This window comes from Microtus pennsylvanicus, chromosome 2 (assembly GCF_037038515.1).
Source record: "Microtus pennsylvanicus isolate mMicPen1 chromosome 2, mMicPen1.hap1, whole genome shotgun sequence".
In the NCBI taxonomy this organism is placed as follows: Eukaryota; Metazoa; Chordata; class Mammalia; order Rodentia; family Cricetidae; genus Microtus; species Microtus pennsylvanicus.
This window is the reverse complement of record NC_134580.1, coordinates 119,547,296-119,568,580: the sequence shown is the minus strand read 5'-3', so window position 1 is coordinate 119,568,580 and position 21,285 is coordinate 119,547,296. Positions and strand designations below refer to the sequence as shown.

At 42.9% G+C, this 21,285-nt stretch overlaps 1 protein-coding gene across 6 annotated transcripts in view; it reads right to left on the bottom strand.

Moving 5' to 3' along the window:
- Macrod2 (mono-ADP ribosylhydrolase 2) overlaps positions 1 to 21,285 on the bottom strand; it is a 1,861,794-nt gene that overhangs the window by 112,894 nt on the left and 1,727,615 nt on the right. For 3 of the 6 annotated variants that reach the window (XM_075962323.1, XM_075962324.1, XM_075962325.1), the window contains exons 12-13: positions 7,959 to 8,069; positions 3,488 to 3,556 (exon numbers count right to left, since the gene is read on the bottom strand). The exons of 1 other annotated variant lie outside the window; for it this stretch is intronic. In XM_075962323.1, the coding sequence (XP_075818438.1) occupies positions 3,488 to 3,556; positions 7,959 to 8,069 (180 nt within the window). The remainder of the gene's footprint in view (positions 1 to 3,487; positions 3,557 to 7,958; positions 8,070 to 21,285) is intronic. 2 more of the 6 variants (XM_075962327.1, XM_075962328.1) reach the window with 1 other exon arrangement.

The following is a 21,285-nucleotide window of genomic DNA, read 5'->3' as shown; positions in this document are numbered from 1 at the left end:
AACTGCTTGGTTAAAAAAACAATACCTTCTGTTCCAGGAATAAAGACAGACACCTTTTTTTTTTCTCTTTCACTTGCTTGTTTTCAACTCCTCCTCGAGAAGATGCTAACTTCCAGTGGAGACTAAAATCTTCACAAATGTAAACCCATCCAACTGACAAGCAAACTGTAAACACTGAATATGACACAGGCACCATGGGCATCATACTGAGATGCCCACGATACCGAGAACCTGGCCATGTGAGGTCATGGGTGATTCCAAGGCCCCAACCAGATGCTTCTTTGGGAATGAAGTTTTCAAAAAATCAAGAGAACAAGGGGTCCTTTATGACCTTTGATCAGCGAAAAATGTTCTGCCACTTACCCTGGAGAGTGTCATGAGCATTTCTCTAAGCGATCTTATGACTGTGAGGTTCTGAAATAGCCCTGGTGTCACCAAGGACAGATATTTCTGCATGAAAGCTAATAACAGAAAAGATTTGAAATGAATCCTGAACACTTATGACTTCCTTTTAACCTCAACTTGACCTCAATCTTGGATGATTTCAATGGAAAATTCTTTTTCTTAATTCTAAGCTGTGCATCCGTCAATCTTGATGACAGCTTGGCAAGCCCCAGAGTCTGAGCTCTGAACAGATAACCCGTTTAAAAGCCGTGCCCTTATAGGAATGCTATTACAGAAGATGAACGTGAAATCCTCGCCCTATATGCTCTATTGTTAGATGAAACCACACTACATACTAAAGTAGATCACAGAACCCACATTTTCCAAATAAAAAATAGTTAATGGAAATTAACAATGTATTTAATAAAAATCCCTTAAATCTTCACATTTAGTCCCACAAAGGAACTACATTTGTGATACACGACAATTCTTTGATGGAGTTAACACCATTAAAAGTCTTATTTTTAGGGAAAAAATCCTAAAAGTATTCTGAAAAATAATTGATCCCTGCATGAGCAATTAATGGTGTGAGATCCTAAAAGCATCAAGAAATATCACAAGCAGTGTGTTTTATGAAGGTGTGATGTCTCCCAGCTAAACAACTCAACAGCAAGAAATCTCAGCTTGAAGCACTCAAATTAGATTGTTCCTCTTCCTTCCTTCTTAGACTCTGTCATTCAATTTCATGATGCTTTAACATTTTTATGATAAACTAAATGATTGAGATGTTCTTTTTTTGCTTAAAATAAGTACCATTTTCTATCGTTTCTTTTACCCGATCCGTCTATTTCTCTGTAAAATGACTGAGTTTCTCAAGAAATCTCTGAGGAATTCTGACACAAATTACATTTTTAGATATGTCAAATATTTTTGAAAGAAGAGATACCTGAACATACACCTACATAGTTTGAAAGGAAGTGTCATTTGAAAAGTGGCAATCAAAAGAAAAAGGATCATTCAAGATGACGGCAGTGTGGTGGACACTCTGTTGGCTCATCCCGAGCTCCTTTGGGAAGAAACAATGATTCTCCCAGGCACCAGCGGATGCCATCCATCCCTAGTTTCCACAAATACTTCAATAGAAAGAAACTCACAGCCACACACATCCCAGGAGAGCCAGTACCAGAATCTATTGCAGGTACATCTTTGGAGCTTCCCAAAACATCAGTTGGGATTGATCCCTCCTGACGGTGCACGGAGGACCTCTCTCAGCCAGTTCTGTCCCCTTCCTTTTTGAGTTGTTATCTCTCTGATAAACAAGCCACTTCCTAATACTCTAATTCAGTCTGTGTTTCTGGAAAGTTTGATCTATTTGGCTAGAAAAACTACCTGTGTTGTAGTTTGTGAGGTGGGCATTATCTTCTGAGCGCTGCGTGTGTGTGCTCATGAGAGGTGTGTACATAGGTGTGTGTATGAGAGCAAAAGAGTTCACCAAGCATCCTCCTCTACCGTGCTTAGCGTTATTCTCATGAGACAGGGTCTCTCCCTTAATTTGGAGCTCATCTGGTAGTCAGTGAGCCTCACTCTGTGATCTGCTGTTCTCAGTGCTGGGATTACAGATGCGCCTCTACATAGGTAACTGGGGCTTAGTGGGTTTGGTTTTGTTTTATCACTTCATTTTCTTTTCTTTTCTTTTTTCCTTTCTTTTCCCTGTCTCCCTTCCTTCCTTCCTTCCTTCCTTTCTTTCTTTCTTTCTTTCTTTCTTTCTTTCTTTCTTTCTTTCTTTCCTTCACTTTTTAGTTTTTGAGACCAAGTTTCATCTAGCCCAGACTAGCCTCAGATTTGCAGTGTAGCTGATGCTGGCTTTGAACTCTTACTTGCCTCTGACTCCTACGTGTAATGATTACAGGCATGTGCCACCACCACCGGTTCAGGTGCTTGGAATCTGAACTCAGCTCATGCTGGCACAGAAAGTGCTTCTACCCACTGTTTCATGCACAGAGCCCCAAGGTAGACATTATTCTTGTCCGCACTTTGGAAGGAAAAACTGAAGTCCCAAGAAGTTCACTGTGGATTTGCTTGTGAAGCACTTGTTCGTGACTCGAACTGTTTGTCATAATTTAGCTAAGCAACTGGCAGCAGAACTGGGATCAAGCCTCCAGTGTCCAATTCAATTATTGGTACTCTGATCAACTGACATCAACTACATGTGATTAAAACAAAAACTGACCAGGAAATGGGCATGGAATTGTATATGCCTTCTAGTGAGTATTAAAATGACAGTGCTATTTTGATGTCCTCAACAGATTCGAAGGATAGCAAGGCTCAGTGGCAATGTGCACCTGTTTTCACATCACATCTGACTGAAGAAACAGATTCAAAGTACATTCTGAAGTTCCAAGTAGATGATATGGTTTACAAGACACCATTTGCCCAAATATAATAGTCTAGTCTATCAGTCACACTGGGCTTTAGTAGCTGCTAATGGCCGACATCACAAATTATATCTCCTGGGGAGACTTACCCACTAATCAGGATGAGAGGAGAGAAAGAAAGATTTTATTTTCCTTTATGATTCTTTTTAAAAGCCATTTGCATCCCTGTGTCTCAGCACTTATCCCTAAAACAGTAATAATTTCTCCTAGTTTTTTATTTTGGTCAGCCACATTTTCCCTTAGTGATGGTCCATAGAATGGTCACTTTGCCTCAGGTCTATCTTTATGGATGCCTTTCAAATATTTTGAATACTTCTTGAGTTGCCAGGCCTCAATGCCACTCTTTGACACGCATGCCCAATGAGAAATGACAAATAACAGAATCGACAAATTCCCGAGTTTCAGATAAACATTTTTCTCTAACCGTACTTTCTCTGCTCCTGCCCTTATTTTATAAATATTATTTTTAGAGGAACACATGTAAATGTATATGTAGACTCTAAAGAGGCTCGATGTGGAATGGGATGGAGCAGAGTGGGCGGGATCCTTGTGTTCCAAATAGAGGCACTTAAGAGACTCGAGTTTGTTCGCTGCTTCAGTTTCCCACATAAACAAAACCTACACAGTTTCCTTGTAAGGGTCTGTGGAGTTTGGATGTGGCCTCATACCTTCATCCTGAGGGACTTCAACTGTGTCTTCCGAAGCAGGACTGGGCACAGGGGCCGGGTTGACACCATCTATGAAGCAGAGAAAACATTGTCTCAGGCTTACTACCTCAGGCTGTGGCTTTTCCTTCCCTTCAGCTCCCTACCCACCCAACCAACGAAGGTGTCAGTGTCCTTCACACACCAAATGCTCTTCCGGGGCAGAGGGCTGTGATGCATTTTTTTTTTTATCATTAACGAAGCATAAATCTTCACATGAGTAGAGGCCAATGAACTACAAAACGTGAGCTGGTGAAAACTACTGCCTGTCGACCGTGCTATGTCAGCAACTGCAGTTGTATTTTGCTTTCTTATAGCACTTAGGAGTCTAAAGCAAGAAAATTAAGAGTTTAAAGGCAAAAAAAAAATACACAGATTTTTTTTTTGTGGTGTGTGGTAATATACATCCATGCAAATTTCTACAAAGTGCCCCATATGTGTGATTTTTAGTTGGTTTTTTCTTAGCTCAGCACTTCCCAGGATTGCCAATCCACTCGCTGTCCAGCTGGACAGAGCAGTTCCATGGCAGCCAGCACTGTAGTCCAGGAGAAGGAGATTACTCAAAATAGGGTATAGACACACAGGGATTTCATATCACCCAGTTACAGAATGGGGACCAAGGACAGGAAGGACTCTGTCCCCTTCACAGTAACAACTAAGGACCATCAGAGATGATCTCTCCTGCTGGTCTCCTCAGAGTCAGGGGGATTTGGTTCATATTTGGCCTCTGCAATGCTAGATAATTAGCTACTACCATTAGTAGAATTCGGACCCAAGAACTTATTAAAAAGCATCTTACAACAGATAAAACAATATACACGGTTTCTTATAGTTACTCGCCACAGACTTAAAAAGAAAATACATAATTCGAGGAAATGTTCTTATTTTCTGGCATGTCATTTGTCCGTGATATATGGTTGTTACTTTTAGGTTGCATCTCTCTTGGAACACAGAATAACATCTGTAGAAGGTGGATAGTGTGCATGTGTGTATGTGCGTGTATCACACAGGGAAGCCTTATGGTCACAATACTTTTCCATTTTCTTCTCCCTTCAGAACAAAACTCCCTGAGAAAAGCTTCTGTTACTGTCTTTACTTCTGAAACTCTGCATACGCCACTCAAGTGCTTGTCCAGCGGTCTTCCTAACTCCCTCACCTAAGGTGCTAGCATCCTTCCTGTGACAACTCCATCACCTAAGGTGCTAGCATCCTTCCTGTGACAATTGGTGGTGCCACCACCACCAATCCTGCATTGCTTTCTTTGCCTTTGTTTTCAAGACAGGTCTTCCTATGTGGCCAAACAGTTCTTGACCTTGCCTTCTTCCTGCCCCAGCTTCCCTCTCTGTTGCCATCACTTTTAACTTGAAGATTTTTCCCTGTCTGTCTGACTTGACTTCTCAATAGCATTTTCCAGCCCCTCCCTGTTTGTTTCAAAGCCATGTCATTGTTCTGGCTGCTTCTGCTTTTCTTCACAGGGTTTAAATGTCAGTGACAGCCCAGCTCCTTTGCCTTTGACATTTGCATATTCTCTAACCCAATAGCCTTCTACTCCCAGACTTTAAATAACCCCCCAAAGGGTTGTGTCTCCTAAAGCTTTAAATGCAGTGTTCATATCCCCTGCATGCGAACTTGTTTATCTAACATGACATTCCATACGGCTGGCTGTACATTTTTTTCAAATTTATTGATGCAAAAACTAAACTATTAACTTTTCCAACAAAATGTCTTCCAGTTAAGTGGCCCTATTGTCCCTTCAGACATGGAAGCTATACTCTTAGGACCTAAGTAGGATTCTGCTTTCTCCAATGCATCCCATCCAGCCCCTTTAGTTTGCGTACCCTGTTACTTCTTATTTCTAGAATGTGCCACATTTCAGCCTTTTTGTCTCCATTTCCAGAATCATCTGTCATTGCTTTCCTGTAGTCATCTTCTAACTCTACCCCTTTGGACCCAATTTCATTCATGGGCAAAAGAAGTTCATTAATACATCAATCATTGGTTCCAATATTTAAAACCTTCCACTGAGTTCTCTATGTCGTCAAGTCAAAGGACATGCTGTCAGCCCCAGTCTGGTCCTACGATGTCTTACCGTGTCTCCCGCTCTAATCTCTTGAGCCCACCCTACTCCAGTCACACTGCACCTCCCCCGCATTGTGAGGGCAATTTCTGATCTGCCCCCTGCATCTAGAATGATCTTTCACCATCTCAGCATTCAGAGCTCATTTTAAGCAACATTCCATCTCAGTTGTTTTTTAGAATGAATTGAAATATTTGCAATGCACACGCAATGCTGGGGAGGCAATAAACCTTCAGTGTAGATTTATTATTGATTCTTGATAAATACTATAGGCCGTTGCATTTGATTTGACGGTGACAGCTGTCAGAACCTGGAAATTATGCTATTTTGAGACTTGTTTTTCCATCATGTGGCAGAGACCCACGGAGTTATGCAATCAACCCAGGCGCTGGAAACTATGCTGAAGGAAAGCAGGATGTTTTTGTTTTGGAAACTAACAGCAGGTCAAGGGGCTTTAACAACCAGAACCACATGTTCAGTTGTCATCTGAGTGAGGAGGCTGCAAAATGACAAAATGAATGGAGGAGCATCTAGTGACACTGGCCACAGGATCAGGAATGAACCCTGCTGCTAGACTCTGTCAGTCATCCCACTGTCTTGGATGAGCAGAGGAGCTACTGAGGAACACAGAGGAGACCCCGTGGTAAAAGGTCAAGAGGCAGCCATTTTGGGTGGTAATGCTTTTTCTATACCACAGGTGGAGAAGAAGGCTCAGACTTTTGCGCTCTGAACTCACAGAAGGTGGTCATAAAACCATAATGAAACTATCAGAAAACAACTGATTTAGATGGAAAGAATGGCACTGGTGTGTCTGTCTGTCTGTCTGTCTATCTGTGTCTCTGTGTGTGCCTCTGTGCGTGCCTCTGTGCGTGTGTGCGTGTGTGTGTGTGCATGCGTATGTTTGTTTGTGTGTGTGTGTGTGTGTGTGTGTGTGTGTGTGTGCAGTGACAGGAGAAAGATCAGTGTTGGTAAAGACAGCAAGGAACAGAGCATGGAGTGAACAAAACTTATAGAACTTCAACAGTTGACTGACGAATACATGTCATCCCTGAGCAGTAAAAACGGCGACAGCTTTCCATGTAAGCTATATCTTCAATACAGTGCAGTGTGTGTGGGTAGAGCCTAGCAACGGTTGGACAAGAACAGTTGACAGTACCAGCAGTTCATTCTGTTCTGAGGAAAGGGCCATGTTTCAGCAAAGGGAGCCGGGTGATCCTGTAGCAGGGATGCAGGATCCTTCCTGTCTTGCTTCAATGCTTCCTCTGATTAGCTTTCTGCATGTCTATCTTCCAAGTTACTAATACAAGCTTGCCTTCTGCTGGGCAGTGGTGGTGCATGCCTTTAATCCCAGCACTTGGGAGGCAGAGGTAGGAGGATCTCTCTGAGTTCAAGGCCAGCCTGGTCTACAGAGCGAGTTCCAGGATAGGCTCCAAAAGCTACACAGAGAAACCCTGTCTTGAATAACCAAAAAAAGAGAAAGAGTTTGCCTTCCAAGAATACTCCAAGAACTCCCAAGAGCAATGTAGTGGAAAAACTTATCACATTACCTGGTCTAATTCTGAGAGTTCACCATGTGGACTAGGATGTGGCTGGCATAGGAAATAGAGCCCACTCTTTAAAAAAATGCTCCCCCATGGGACTCAATAGAACAGGGTAAATAACTTGGAGATTGAAGGGAAAGGGAGTATTTATATTTTGGCAATAATGCCAGAAGCCATAAAAATTCCTAAGGACAGAAATGTGTGTGTGTGTGTGTGTGTGTGTGTGTGTGATAATTCGAAGATGATTTCAATCCTTTTTGAATCTCAAGGCTATTATTTTAAAAAACTAAAAGTATACTCTATAGTGTAAAATTTATAAATATTTGATGGACACAGCTGTCTTTTCTTAACGGGGTGATATCAAGAAGGTTTTTGATCTTAGAGCTGTTGGGAGCGAGAGGTTGGGAGGGCTCTACAGCACTATCTACAAACTGAAGAGAAATGACCAGCCACACGGCTCTTCAAAATTAAAAGCAAGAGAAACGTCCCGTCCAGTGTGGAGAGAAAGCCTTTCTTCATTCTCCTCAAATAGATCTAGCTTCCTTTCCCCCCACTTGGCTCAGTCTGCTCTAAGTCATTCAAGGTCTGATGCTGTGGTTCCCGTTTTGGCCCGCAGTTCTCAGTGCATCCCTAAGCCCTCTGTTATTACATGAAGGAAATGGAAAGTGGAAAGGTGAGTAAGAGCGTGTGTTCTTTATGGGAGCGCCGTCAACTTGGAGTTAAGGGGACTGGAGAGAAGAAGGGAACAGTGGGGTTAATCAAGGAAAAGGGCACAAAGCATTTTCAGGCAATAACATTGAGGAAAGTTGTTGTTCACCTCTGTGGATGAGGCCTAGGAGACTCCTCAAAAGAAACCTGAGCCCACCTGCTTCTTGGCTCTGCCCTTCCGTTTCTCCAGCAGTTGGCTTTTCCTCCGGACCACTCTCATCTTTCAAGAAAACCACAGGGGGAGAAGAAAAAAAATCAAATCAGTGGCTGAAATATCTCCTTATGGCTAATATGCAACACTGAAATTAATTGCAACCAATGTAGCATGACTCCTGCAAAGCACAGCAGACAGATGAATCAGGGGCGTGAAACAGGAGAATCCCCCACAAACACAAGCACAGTTATACCCGTCCCTTCTCCATGGATTTGCTAGGGGAATGATAGAGTAAACAATATTCACTCAGTGGTGCCGGAAACATCTCTCTCTCTCTCTTTGCTGGCCATTTCCAAAAATGCCAAACACGTTTCACTTCCAATCTCCTCTTCTGCTTTGAATTAAGTAGAATTCTCAGGGTAAGGAGCTTGGCTGATTTTCTATGCCTTTTATGCTTTTGTTAGATGTGTGCTTCCAAATTTTTATTTTCACTTATCTCGTATACAGCGGCCTAACACTTCAATGCTATGAAAATTTTTTTGTTCTGAATTCATTATGTTGATCAATTGTATAGCTCTGAAAAAAATAAAATAAATGACAGTTGCAGTGGAGACTGGCTGCGTGCAATTAATTATTTTTATGTCTTAAAGTATGTTCTAGCTGTGAATTCACGGGTAGGGAAAATATATTTCCAAGGGCAAGTAAAGGCCTGATTTTGTAATTAATTTTGGGGAGATCTCCAAAACACTTTTGAGGGAAGGGAAATAGAAATGATTACCTTATATAAAGACATAGGAGCAGAACATGAAACATAGCAATACTGAAAATCAGAAGCTGACAATACGAAGTATAGATGTCCACATGGCCATCTGTCTGGGAGTGCCACCTAGCCCCCTTCTGTGTGAATGTGACCTGTGGGGTCTCTTGTTTGTACCAAGGAGTTGTTAGGTGGGAATACTGTAATGAGACTTCTAAGCTATTTTCAAAATGACAGCTTCTGCTTTCTCCTTTTGGAAAGAGCCATAACTGCAAGACAGTCCAGGATAGACTCCCCCGGACAGAAAGGAACATGGGATCAAGGTCACTGAGCCCTCTCCATCCCTGGCTTTCTTAAGAGCCTAAGCCACCAACATGTATTTGCTTAGAGTATTTTGAGCACCACCATCTGCCACCATTCATTCTTCTCTGGTTGGATTTGGGCTTTTGAGACAGGGTTTCACTCGGTACCCAGTCTGGCCTTGAACTTGCTCATCTCATGCTTGTGTCTCCTGTGTGCTGGGAGGGGTGACAGGCCTGTGCTGCGCTGCTTGGCTCAGCTTTACTCTGGCTCCCAATACAAAGGCAGGAGTATGAGACTCCTCCCCACACTCACAGAGAAGCCTCTACCGAGATAACTCTGAAAAACAATCCTCCGGACAGCTTCAACCCCCAGAGAAGAGCGCAGTCAGTGAATACCTAAATACATCAGGATCCGCTCAGTTTGTTTTGCTTTGCCATCAGACACGAGGGACACCAAGCAATTTTGAATATGAGAAGCTGGGGGGCTTTTTAAACCCACCGCTGCCAGTGAAGTATTCCAAAGCACCACGCAGCTTCTGCGGTGCTCTCTGTTGGAATTCTTCCTGAGGGTGACAGCACCTGGTTTTTTTGTTTGTTTGTTTTTTTTTTCCTCTTGGGAGGAAATAACCATCATGGTTGTTCTTGTTCCCTTAATAAGGCCAAGTTGGTGGGAGAGCACGTGCCAAAAATTTAGCCAATATCTCTCCCCTTCCTCCCTACCACATGGACTGAGTCGAGCAGGGAGAAAAAACTGCCAGCTATTCCCCAACAGACAGACTTCATAACACAGATTTCATAATAGGTCTGAAGTCTGTAGGTGACAGGCTGCCTTCAAAATTAGTCTGGTTCCTGTGTCCCTTAGGGAGTGAGGACAGACAGTGTCCTTAACAGGGAGAGAAGGGCGAGGAAAGGAACAAGTAACAGGGATGTGCAGAACTCTTTTCAGAGATTCACGTTTGGACTCCTAAACCCAGTGCTCTCTCCCAGGGGCTTGCCCTGCAGATGGACCTGGGTTTTCTCTGCCTTCCCGTGCAGACATCTCCCTAACACCGGCATCTCAGCGGCACGCTTTTCTTCCCTATCTTAAGTCTCGACTGGTAGTTTTCTATTTGGGTGTTTCTGCTCTTGGGAAGCTAGCTCACGGACTTCACGGTGTGTTTATCATGGAAGAAACGCATCCTAGAAGTAGGCTTGGAATTGCCACTTGAGTAGCAAGCTAGCAAGCGTGCCCTCAGCTGAAAAGGTTCAGGTTGTTTTTAATTTCAGAGACAATTCGCGCTCAAATCCAGCAGGGGGCGCCAATGCAGAAGGCTTGCTTTCAAAGCCCACCGTGCACTCTTGGGCAATTAGACTAGCATGCATCTGGCTGTCTTTTAGAAGGACATCTTGGCTGCCTTCTATCTTTCCATCCATTTTAAATGCTTCCAAGGGGTTAGTTCTTACTAAAAAAGTGGCGCCTGCCGGTGTGTAGAGGGATGGGGGTGGGGAGTCACATCACTCAGTTACACCAGCATTTGGTAAGGAACAGCTTGGTCTGTCTATCTTCACAGGAAACATATAAACGATAAAAAGCTAAGTGGGGAAGGGCATATAAACTTGTGGTTTCTAGAAGGGATTTTAGAAGGGTTACAATAGATGTGAAGCAATACCTAAAGGGATGCATCGGGCTATTTTGTTAGCTTAAAAAAATCGCATAAAAGCTAGTTTTTAGATAGCTAAATTATCTCAGTTAATATTCACTTAGGATCATATATTCACTCGAGATGATAAATTTCCACAGCCTTTACTTTCCCATGCTGAAACACGGAATACCCAGAAAGAATTCTGCTGCTGAATCCCTCCTACTTCTCTAGCGTTATATCTGACCCTCGATCTTTTAATCCATATTTATTAAGCCTGTGCTATTTGCAAGAGTATATTTCATAAAGTTTACATGAATAAAATGAGGGGGGTTCCCCTGCAGCATGAGTTCATTTGAGAAGATGGAGCCTGCCACTGGCTGGGCTGTGACAGGACTTCTGTGAGGGTTTAACTCTGTATTGAGGGAGGATCACAAGGGCAGAATCCCAACATTATGGCCATGCGGTGTTACCCTGATATTTTGAGTTCCTTCCCAAAGCTGTATACAGAAACAGGAAGAGAAAGGGAAGTCCACGGCTGCTACTGGGGAGGCAGTCTGATGTGTACTGTTTGCTGGTAGGCAGATGGCTTTTCTTATATGCAGGCCTTCAGCCTTTCAGATATAAGCAAGTTCGAGTACAGCACTTTACAGACTAAATCCTTGGTTCTAAATCTTTAGTCCCCCATAACAGGATCATTCCAATGTCAATGTCCTCCCTCTGTGAGTCGAAAACACTTACACCCCATGGATGTTGGCCATCTGACTGGACGTGGAGAAGGAAATGCAAGTGGGCAATACCCAAATGTGCTGCTTAACTGTGTTTGTGTCCTGTGCATCCATCGCTTGCTGTGGGAAGAAGATGCCTTGCAGAAGGAGAATGGGGAGTAGGCAGAACAGCCTTTGACCCAAAGGAGAGTCTCAAGTCAAACTTAAGAAATCCATGTTTTAAAATAGAACAACCTAGCTGATTCTAGCTTATATCAGACATCAGGTGACCAAACTACAACATGCACTGAGTTGTAGTAGGTAACTAGAAGATGGGATAGCTTATGGCATTATTATTGTTGTAAGTAACTGATAGTAGTTAAATAATACATATGATAAGCTTTTCTGTTACCTCGTATTAAATGTTGGCATTCTTTTGTATATGTTGTAGGTTCCTAGTGTGTGTGTAGAGGCCAGAGTCAACTCGAGTTTTCTTTTCACATCATTTCCCCTTCACTTTCTTTGTGTGTGTGTGTGTGGGGGGGTTGTGTGTATGTGTGATGTATGATTATCTATATATGTGTGTGCAGATAAGTGTGCCCCTGATGGTCAGAAGCCAGAAGAGGCTTTCGGGTGTTCTACTCTATCACTCTGTCTCATTCCCCTGATGCAATGTCTCTGACGGAACCCGCAGCTAGACTGGAAGTCAGCAAACTCCAGCGATTCTCCTTCATCTGACCTGCGTGGCATATGTGGCCATGTCAAGCTTTTTACATGGGTGTTGGAGCTTTGAACTTGTGCGGCAGAAGCTCTTACCACTGTGCAATCTCTCTAGTCCCGACCCACCCTATTGAGTGATGGAGACAAGGTCTCTCATTCATCTAGACTCCCAGGCCACCCAGCCCAGTGGTCCTCCTCCACTGGAGTTACAGGCGCAGAGTGCTACCTGCAACCTTTCTACAGAGGATCCACACTCGCCTGCCCTTAACCAACCAATCCTCATTTGGAAATGAATTTAGGCGACATACGAGAGATGATCCTAAAGAGAGTCGCTGTCATTGGTATGACGGTGTTCATGCTTTGTTTAATTATATAACGATGTGGCGACAGCTAGCAGGTACTGACTGCTGGCTAACGTCTATTCGGTTTGAAAACGCCCTGTGAAGAGTACTGAGTTTAAATTAATAACAACCTCAAGAAGGAGGTGTGATCACAATACTTTGTGTAGGGCTACCACCGTGAAGAAATAGCCTTTGCAAAGGCCCTAAGGACGATCTGTTACTGCCTTTCCGGGGACACAGATAATATTTATTTTATTGTCTAAATATGATGGTTAAATTCAGGAGGGAGAAAAATGCACAAAATTATACTTTAAAATTTAAGCTGAAGATCTAAGTTGCTCTCTTCTGTGAATTTTCTGAGTTCCCAGAAAGAGTACAAAGAAGCCCAACTCTTTTGACACTTAAACCAGGTAGGTTCAGTATTACAATTCTAAAATTTTGTGTTTTGATACCGAAGGTATTTATGTCTTTATACATTCACATAATGCAACTTTTATCTTAATATAAATATTTATAAGAAGTTTTTTTTACAGTGGAATAATTTTAAACAACAAGAATGACAGAAAGAAGCTTTATTGTGTTTTGTATTTGGTCTGAAACACTAGGGAGTGAACTGCGGACATAATCACCCCTTTACTATTCCGTCAGCTCTGAACACTTTGGTTTGTGCTCTATACTAAAAGCCCATTCTCTTCCTAACCATGATATGCCCAGCAAGACTTGGAAATGAACACAGAGGACATTCCTCTTACCTAAGCCATGAGTCATGCTCAACTTCTCCCAGCGTCCCACCGTATCCTTCACAGCCACCTAGGAGTACCTACAGCATGTCGCTGTCACATTTCTTTGCTCCCCTCCCCACTCTGCTCAAGTCTGGGGCCCAGCATCCACTCCTGCACCAGACGCCTTAGTTCCAAGAACGTATCTGCCATGGTTAGCTCTGTTCCGTCACTCTAGGAATGGAAAGGCTGGACGAAAAGAGGATAGGAGAAACAGAAAGGAGGAGAGGGCCGGCTAGCCCCAGCCCCGAACCACTACATTTGGGTTCTGGAGGTGTCATCAACCACTTCATCTAGCTTAGCGAGAAGTCTCCTCGCTGGTTGCCTTGTATTAATGGGAAGCCTCATGACAGTCTTTCAGGAAAAGCAAATGGGTGTTCACCTGGTGCTCCCCTTCTGTGGTTTGTGGCATCTGCTGCTTCTAGCACCTCCTTTTATCACCTATGTGGTTGGCTACCACAAATTCCAGTAAATCCTGCAATAGTCCTAATCTCCTATCCTCCTGTTTCACTGACACAGAAATCGAGGAGGTGGAAATAAACCCTCCCTGCTCTGGCAGAGTTTGCTTAGAGGTGTTTGGAGGCAGTTTCAGATTATTCCAAAGCTTGGCTTCTCTCGTACCATGCAGATTTTTGTGACATATGCTCACCTACTGCAATGGCTGGTGTCTGACTTCTGGATAGCCCACAGGTGATCACCCACAGGTGGTGATGAGGTAGTGCACTTCTCAAGAGATGGAGCTGATAGAAGGTGATGGGGATATGGGGATGGTGGAAAGAACCATTGTATTCTTGAGGCTTCCTGTTGGTTTCTGCAAACTCCCCGTCTGATCACTTTCACATTCATTGTGCCATTGTGGAAATAATAGCCAGAGTACAAAAATATGGAAATACCCAACTTTGGATCATAGGGCTTCAAACTGTGTGCTAAATAAACCTTCTTCCTGAATACCCAACCTCAAGTATGTTGTCACAACTCTTTGTTATAGAGATGCCCCTTGCCTCAGCACCTAGTAGGTTACCTTAAATCAATTAGGAGCTCCATACACACATGCCAAGGAATTCAAAGGAAGATGTTGTATTCTTCTCAGGCAGTATTGATTACTTCTGCTTGACATATATTTCATTTATTTTAGTGGAAAAGGTATCATGTCCACCTGAGAGTCTGTGCTTGGACTGTACAAAGCTTTAGGTTTTTTTTTTTAAGTCATATTTCTTTAGCATCAGATAATAGTTCCAAAAAAGCAGATGTAATAAAATTTAAGGAGCAAAGCAAATTAGAATCCATCTATTTTTATTCCCACTCTTGGAACCAGGCTCCATCTTCTTTCTCTCCAACTCTACAGCAATGGCATCCCAAAATGCTTTGCTAGTCCAGCTCTTTTTTCCAAAGTCTGTTCTTAGCTTGGAAGCCAGTTCATTTGAAAACGTGAGCTAGGTCATGCAAAGCCTTTGCTCAAAATCTCTGATAGCAAGAGGATCTCTGTTGTTGAGCCCCTAAGGTTTCACTGTACTTGTTCTCTCTTCTCCTGCTAGCTCCTAAGGCTTCTGCTTTAATACATGTTCACATTGTGTTTTATTTATTTTTAAACTAAAACTTCTTGGTGGAGGCTGAGCATGCCCAGAAGCTAAGAAATCATCTGCTACTGTAATCTTTTTAATGTGTGCTCCACGACCTTGAGATATGCATGCTCTTGGTTGTGTTTATAATCTTTACTTTTTAAGATTATGGTCTTAAACTGAGCACACTCAAGAAAGGGCCTTTGGTGATTTGAATAAGAATGGTCTCCATAGGCTTACACGTTTGAATGTTTAGTCACCAGGGAATGGCAGTATTTGAAAGGATTAGAAGGATTTAGAGATATGGTCTTTTGAGAGGAAGTATGTCACTGGGGGTGGGCTTTGAGGTTTCAAAAACCCAATCAAAGCTCAGAGGTTCTCTTTCTGCCTACAGATGAGGTTGTAGCTCTCAGTTACTGATCCAGCAGCTGCCCACAGATTGTCATGCTCCCTACCATGATGATAATGGACTAAACCTGTGAAACTGTAAGCAAGCCCCCCCCCCACAGTTAAGTGCTTTCTTTTATAAGGGTTGCCTTGGTAATAGTGTCTCTTCATAGCAATAGAACAATGACTAAGACTGTACCCCTTAACTGAATATGATCAGGAATGGAATCAATCCTTGCCAGGCGGTAGTGGCACAACATTCAGGGAGGGGGTAGTGGCAGGTAGATTTCAGAGTTTGAGGGCAGCATAGTCTACTACAGAGCAAGTACCAGGACACCGGGTCTACACAGAGAAACCCTTGTCTCAAACAAACAAACAAACAAACAAATAGAATGAACCCATTCTATATAAATATGCATATTCTTCTTTTTTAAAAAGTCCCTTCACCTCAGTCAATAGATGAGAGCATTGTTTTGGAAATAACTCACCCGCTCTCATACCTGCTTCCTGAAATAAATCTTCACTCTTAGCTGAGTGACTTGGCTTTTCACTCACCAGGATGTGTTGATTCAGTTGTGCTCTCCCTCGCTTGCTGCCAGACACATAGGCTATGACTGTTTCTCCAAGACACCAGGAACTCTTCTTTCCACAGCTGTCCTGTCTGCCTTGTTTCTTTCCTTGCTAAGACCTCCAAGTCTTTGTTGGCATGTCTCCTTTTGGTTAGGCTAGATCAAGCTTCCATCTGAAATCACATCTGTCATGCCTGCGTACTCTTTTCATCATACAGACTCCCTCTCTCTCAGCCATCTATCATTGAATTTGTGCAGGTATCATGTTCATGTTTCCACATACCTGGCACTGCTTGGAGTTCTAGTCTATCCAGGCAAGGATCTTTGACTGCTTCATTTCCTGGCATCCACTAAGGATGTAGAGTAAGAATATTTTTGTATTCAACAACTATTTAAGACTTAAATATGGCCTTAGCTGGCCTTGCCTGTCTAGTTCGTGAACACATCAGAAAAAAGGAAAACTTACATACTTCTAATGTCTTTTGAATACTTATCACATTGGAAGTCCATAAATAATGCGAGGAAGAATTTTTCAAGACATTTGACCCAGATGTAAGAGAGCATCATTTCGTATCCTTGCTAGAACAGTGAGCCAGAGGAAGGAATGCTTTCTCCAGGTCTCTGACTATTTGCATGGACCTTGTTCCAAAGTATCTCTCTATAATGATGAGGTACAATTTCCTGGGAAGATGTCCAGTGTAGCGAATGCTGATTCATGCTTCCCTGCCTGCCGGAAGCAGTCCTACCCTACCCAAAACAAAGTCAAAGAGTAGTTTCACGGTTTGGTCTTCAGTCATGGGGTGAGGGAACCTGTGTGTGGAACCATGTCTCAAACAGCATAGTCGCTTATAGAAAGAAGAGGAAATCATGGAACATACTTTTTTAAAACATGTATCTGTCAAGGAAGACCTACGTGTGACTTGGCCAAGAAGAAAAAGTACAGGATACTATAGCATGCATCTATCCCTTCTAAACATTCTGCATAACGGCAGAGAGCCAGGTTCTGAGTAAGGGGTCACCAACTACGTGGAGAAAAATCGAACTTCATGGCATTTTAACACCAGCAATGTGACCCTGGCACACCCACTAGGTGTAAAAACAGCAGAAACCAATACACTGGAGATCTATTTTCAATATCACATGAGCCCCTAATAGCTAACATATGGTTCCACATATGGTACGTTGATACAGATACTTTTATTCCGATAGGGCTAGCTTTGAATCGAAGGATTTCTAGGTATTTTACAAACCCGATTCAGCAGCACAGCTTTCCCAGGGGAAGTTGTGGAGCCTGTAGAGACACATGGCATCCTGCACACAATCAAGACCCATTAAGGAATGATAATAATAAGAAAAGAGCAACGTGCCATTTTTAAAAGAAGCTAGTGAATGGAAAGTAAGCAGTGTCCCCAAAGTCTTTCAATGAGTTGTTGGAGCTAGTGAGATCAGAGGTCAAATTACGCTAGCATATGCAGTCATTGTGTTGGGTGACCTATGTTGGAGAAGCAACCATATATGACACCCATTCTCACAAAGTCGCTAACCTGGTCTCTACTCCATAGCTGTGGAAGCTGTGACAAAAGTCAGGTTTACTATAGCAGCATTCCAGTGGAACTTTCTCCCCTCCCCCATGCCTTCTCTGCAGTTGTGTTTTTCCATTAACTTCAAGCTCTGAGGTTACACACCCTTCCAAAACCTATACTTCTCCATATTGTCATTTCTCTTCCTCCATCAAGACAACCAGTGTGCCTACACATTTGTTTCAAACAAGCACACATTGTACTCTGTGCAGATGTCAAATTCAGAATTGGCAAAAGAAAGCAGGGTTTTTTTTTTTCTTTTTCGTTCTTTCTAACTTGCTGAAGACTGTGAAGGATATAAAGACTGTCTTTAAATAGAACCATCATCCCTTGAATAGATTCGAAAGCTGCTAGTTATCTTTATCATCAATTAATGTTTGCCGGGTACCTACGAAGTTCAAGATGCTGGGGAAGGAATAAATTAAGTTCTTTGGAAAACAAAATACTGTCCAAGACGGGTGGGAGAGCTTCATGAGATGTGTCTGTCTACCTATACAACATGGAAGTGAAGCGGGGGCAGATGGGGTAGAAAAATCACAGACTTGTTTCGTCTACACACACCTGCATGAGTGCTGAGTGTTTGATGAATGAGACGGCCTAACCTAGTTCAGTGCTTCGTTTCCCCGATTGCCTTGTTCCCACGGTCCCTTGGGACCTCATTGACAACGGATAAACACGTATGAGCGCTAGTTTCCTTGTGAGGCTACTCCAGAGGGAACTTCTTTTGAACACTGAATAGCCTAATTTATGCCTTCTTTGGCACAACTGAATACACATGTATCTAAGATTGTGGGCATCCCCGTGTTATTCTCAAAAGTAAAAGCCTTCGTTTTCATGCTATTAGAACTTTTTCTTTCATAATATTTGCCCCTTCTGTGGTGAACCCCACAAGTGTAGGTGGAACAGAACATTTTAAGGCAACCCTTGGAGTTTTCTGGTGTATGATGGGAGTGATATATCAAAATTGAATCTGGCCTTAATAAAAATATGCCCTCACAGAGTTGCTAATCCTATAGAGTTTACAACCAACCAAGGTTGACTAACAGTTACAGAAGAGAAATTCTTTATTGCTTATTTTCTCACCTCTAAAAATTGTTGAAATTCAATAATGGCTTAGTGTAATTCAATTTTCATCTTTATCTGATATTGTATAGGAATAAGTTTCCACACATCCTTCCTTTCGCATCACTTTAAAGTGAGGTTACACTACCCACATGAGATTGGTACCATGACATCTTGAGCATCGAAACTCACAGACCCCATCCTCGCATAAAACAATGCATTTTTGTATTTCCTGTGTAGTCATCCTGTGCGTTACAGAGTTTCTAGATGACTTTGCTACCCAATACAAAGTGAAGGCTATGGGAATTGCTGCTATACTATTTGGTGTAGGGAATAATGATAAAAAGGAAACGATGCCAAACTTGCTTAGTGGAGATGTAATTCTTCTTTTTAGTGGAGTCTGAAGCTGCAGAACCTGGGGATATGGGTAGTACCTATAATTTGCAATCAGAGAAACTATATAGCTTTAGACAGAAACGCCAAAGCTGAGTTTGTATATAATCAGGGTTTAGGAGTCTGTCTTCCCTCTAAGTCTCATAATGTTCTTCTACGGAAGTCACTTAGAGCTTACTGGAGCTAGAGCTGGGGTTTGCAAATGTCAACATGGCCCAGAAGCCCTAGGCAGGCTACTTTCAGAGTATATCGCTGAATGGTGCTTTGGCGGAGTAGGGCTGCGGCCTGAACCTTTCAGTGTCTAAAAAAAGACATCCTGGGTGATAACCCAAGGCTGTTCTGGGTGGGTTGTCACTCTTGAGAAACACAGGCTTTAATGTGTTACCTAATAAGAACAGACGTTATGGTATGCCGTATCTCTCATTCAGCACACATGGTTATGGGCAGCTGACTCAGGTCCATGTTTACATTGCTCATGCTCTAACCTTCTGAAGCTTTGTAGCCGTGAGTTTAGTAATCATTTGAGAATGTAATAGTTACTTAGTTGAGAAGGTTAGATGTTTTTAAAAATTAATGTGTAAAATTTGCATTTTCACTAAAATTTTGCATTAGCAGTCTTAATTAAATCATTTTTGTTTAACATATGTTTAAAACCTTTGAGTGGAGGGAATCCTTATAAAGAGAGGGAGGAAGGATTGTAGGAGACAGAGGGGTCAAGAAAACCCTCAGAATCGACTAACCTGGGCTCATAGGAGATCATGGAGACTGAACTAACAACCAGGGAGCCTGAGTGGTACTGACCTAGGTCCTCTGTATATATGCTACCGTTGTGTAGCTTGGTCTTCTGACGGGACTCCTAACAGTTGGAGCAGGGGCTGGTTCTGACTCCTTTGTTGACTTTTGGGAATCTGTTCCTCATACTGGGTACTGGGTCACCTTGCCCAGCTTTAGTACAAGGAATACAAGGTCAGGTACTTAGTTTTTTGGGGGTTTTGTTTGTTTGATTTTTGAGAAAGGGTTTCTCTGTAGCTTTGGAGCTTGTCCTGGAACTAGCTTTTGTCAATCAAGCTAACCTTGAACTCACAGAGCTCCATCTGCCTCTGCCTCCCGAGTGCTGGGATTAAAGGAATGCACCACCACTGCCCAGTGCCACATGCTTAGTCTTATTGCAACTTGATATGCCATGTTTTATTGATTCTCATGGGAAGCCTTCCCTTTTCTGAATAGAAACAAAAAGAAGTGAAGGGGGGGGGCAGATGGGAGGTGGGAGGAGGGACAGGGAGTAAAGGAGCAAGGGGAAACTGCAGTCAGGATATAGAATAAATAAATTAAACAAACAAACAAACCTTTGAGTGAAACTTTCTGGAGCTCCTGCTCTCTTAGAGACTGAGTTGGGGATTCCAGACACAAATACTGAACTGGGCAAGAAAACATCTCTTCCAGAAGCCTATGAGGAGACACAGGAGGGGCCTAGAACCTCTGCTATGTTGGCCAAATGATATCCTAGAGGAAGTAGCCAGGGCTGTACATGCTCCTAGGATGAGCTTCCAATTCCAACCATGAGCAGGGAAACGGTCTCAGGGGAGGTACTGCCTTACCCAAGAAAACCTTTGGTCACCGAGCAGAATTTTCTGAACATTTAGCCTCTGTCATACTCTGTCCATTAGGACTGTGACAGCCACTGACCACCTATGGCTATTTGGCATTGAAAACGTACTAGGTCAAACTGGGGTGTCTTGTAAATATTAAATACATGCCAGATACTGAGGACAATGTGTTGCAATGACATTTTAGACACACACACACATTTAGATAAGACATTCTAGTTCTGCAAAGCAAAAATGAATTTCAGTCAGGTGCCCTCCTGCCTGAGCCTTCCCAGGGCTGGGATTCCAGAGGTGTATCTATGCTTTCTCTAGTTTCTCAAATGGCTTTTCAAAAGTTAAAAATGACATATGCATTTGTGAGTCACTGTGTCTTCCTATCTCCTGTCATCGCTTGAAATACAACTGGTGAGGGGGAAAGTGGTGAGCTGAGAGGCCCGAGGGACAGATGGATATTGTCTCTCAAGCTGTCCCTCCCTTGCTTCTTGCCTCTAATTTCTGTGGATGCCAGTGACTTCTTCTTATGAACCTGCTGCAGGAGGGTTTTTGTCTGGTCTCCAAGGGAAGCTTGTTTTGTTGATCTTGAAGTGGGGGCAGGGTATCCATTCAATACCCAGAGGCGGGCTACTCAATGGGATGGGAGTAGTGGGGCGAATAAACAGAGCCAAGCATTCATGCCCCATTTGCAGAGCAACTCTGGGGTCTATGTATGCATCCCCCAGTGTTTGAAGAGCACTGAGACCTAGCTGTCCCTGCAATGTTCTTTGTCCCTGTGACTGTTTTGTTTACCTTTCCTCCCCTATCTCACCCGCCCCCCATTCTCCTGCTGGAAATTTCTGGGATCGGAGCTGTTCTTGAATTCTCGCCTCCAGAGTGTGCTTCAGGTAGACCTCATCTAAGAAC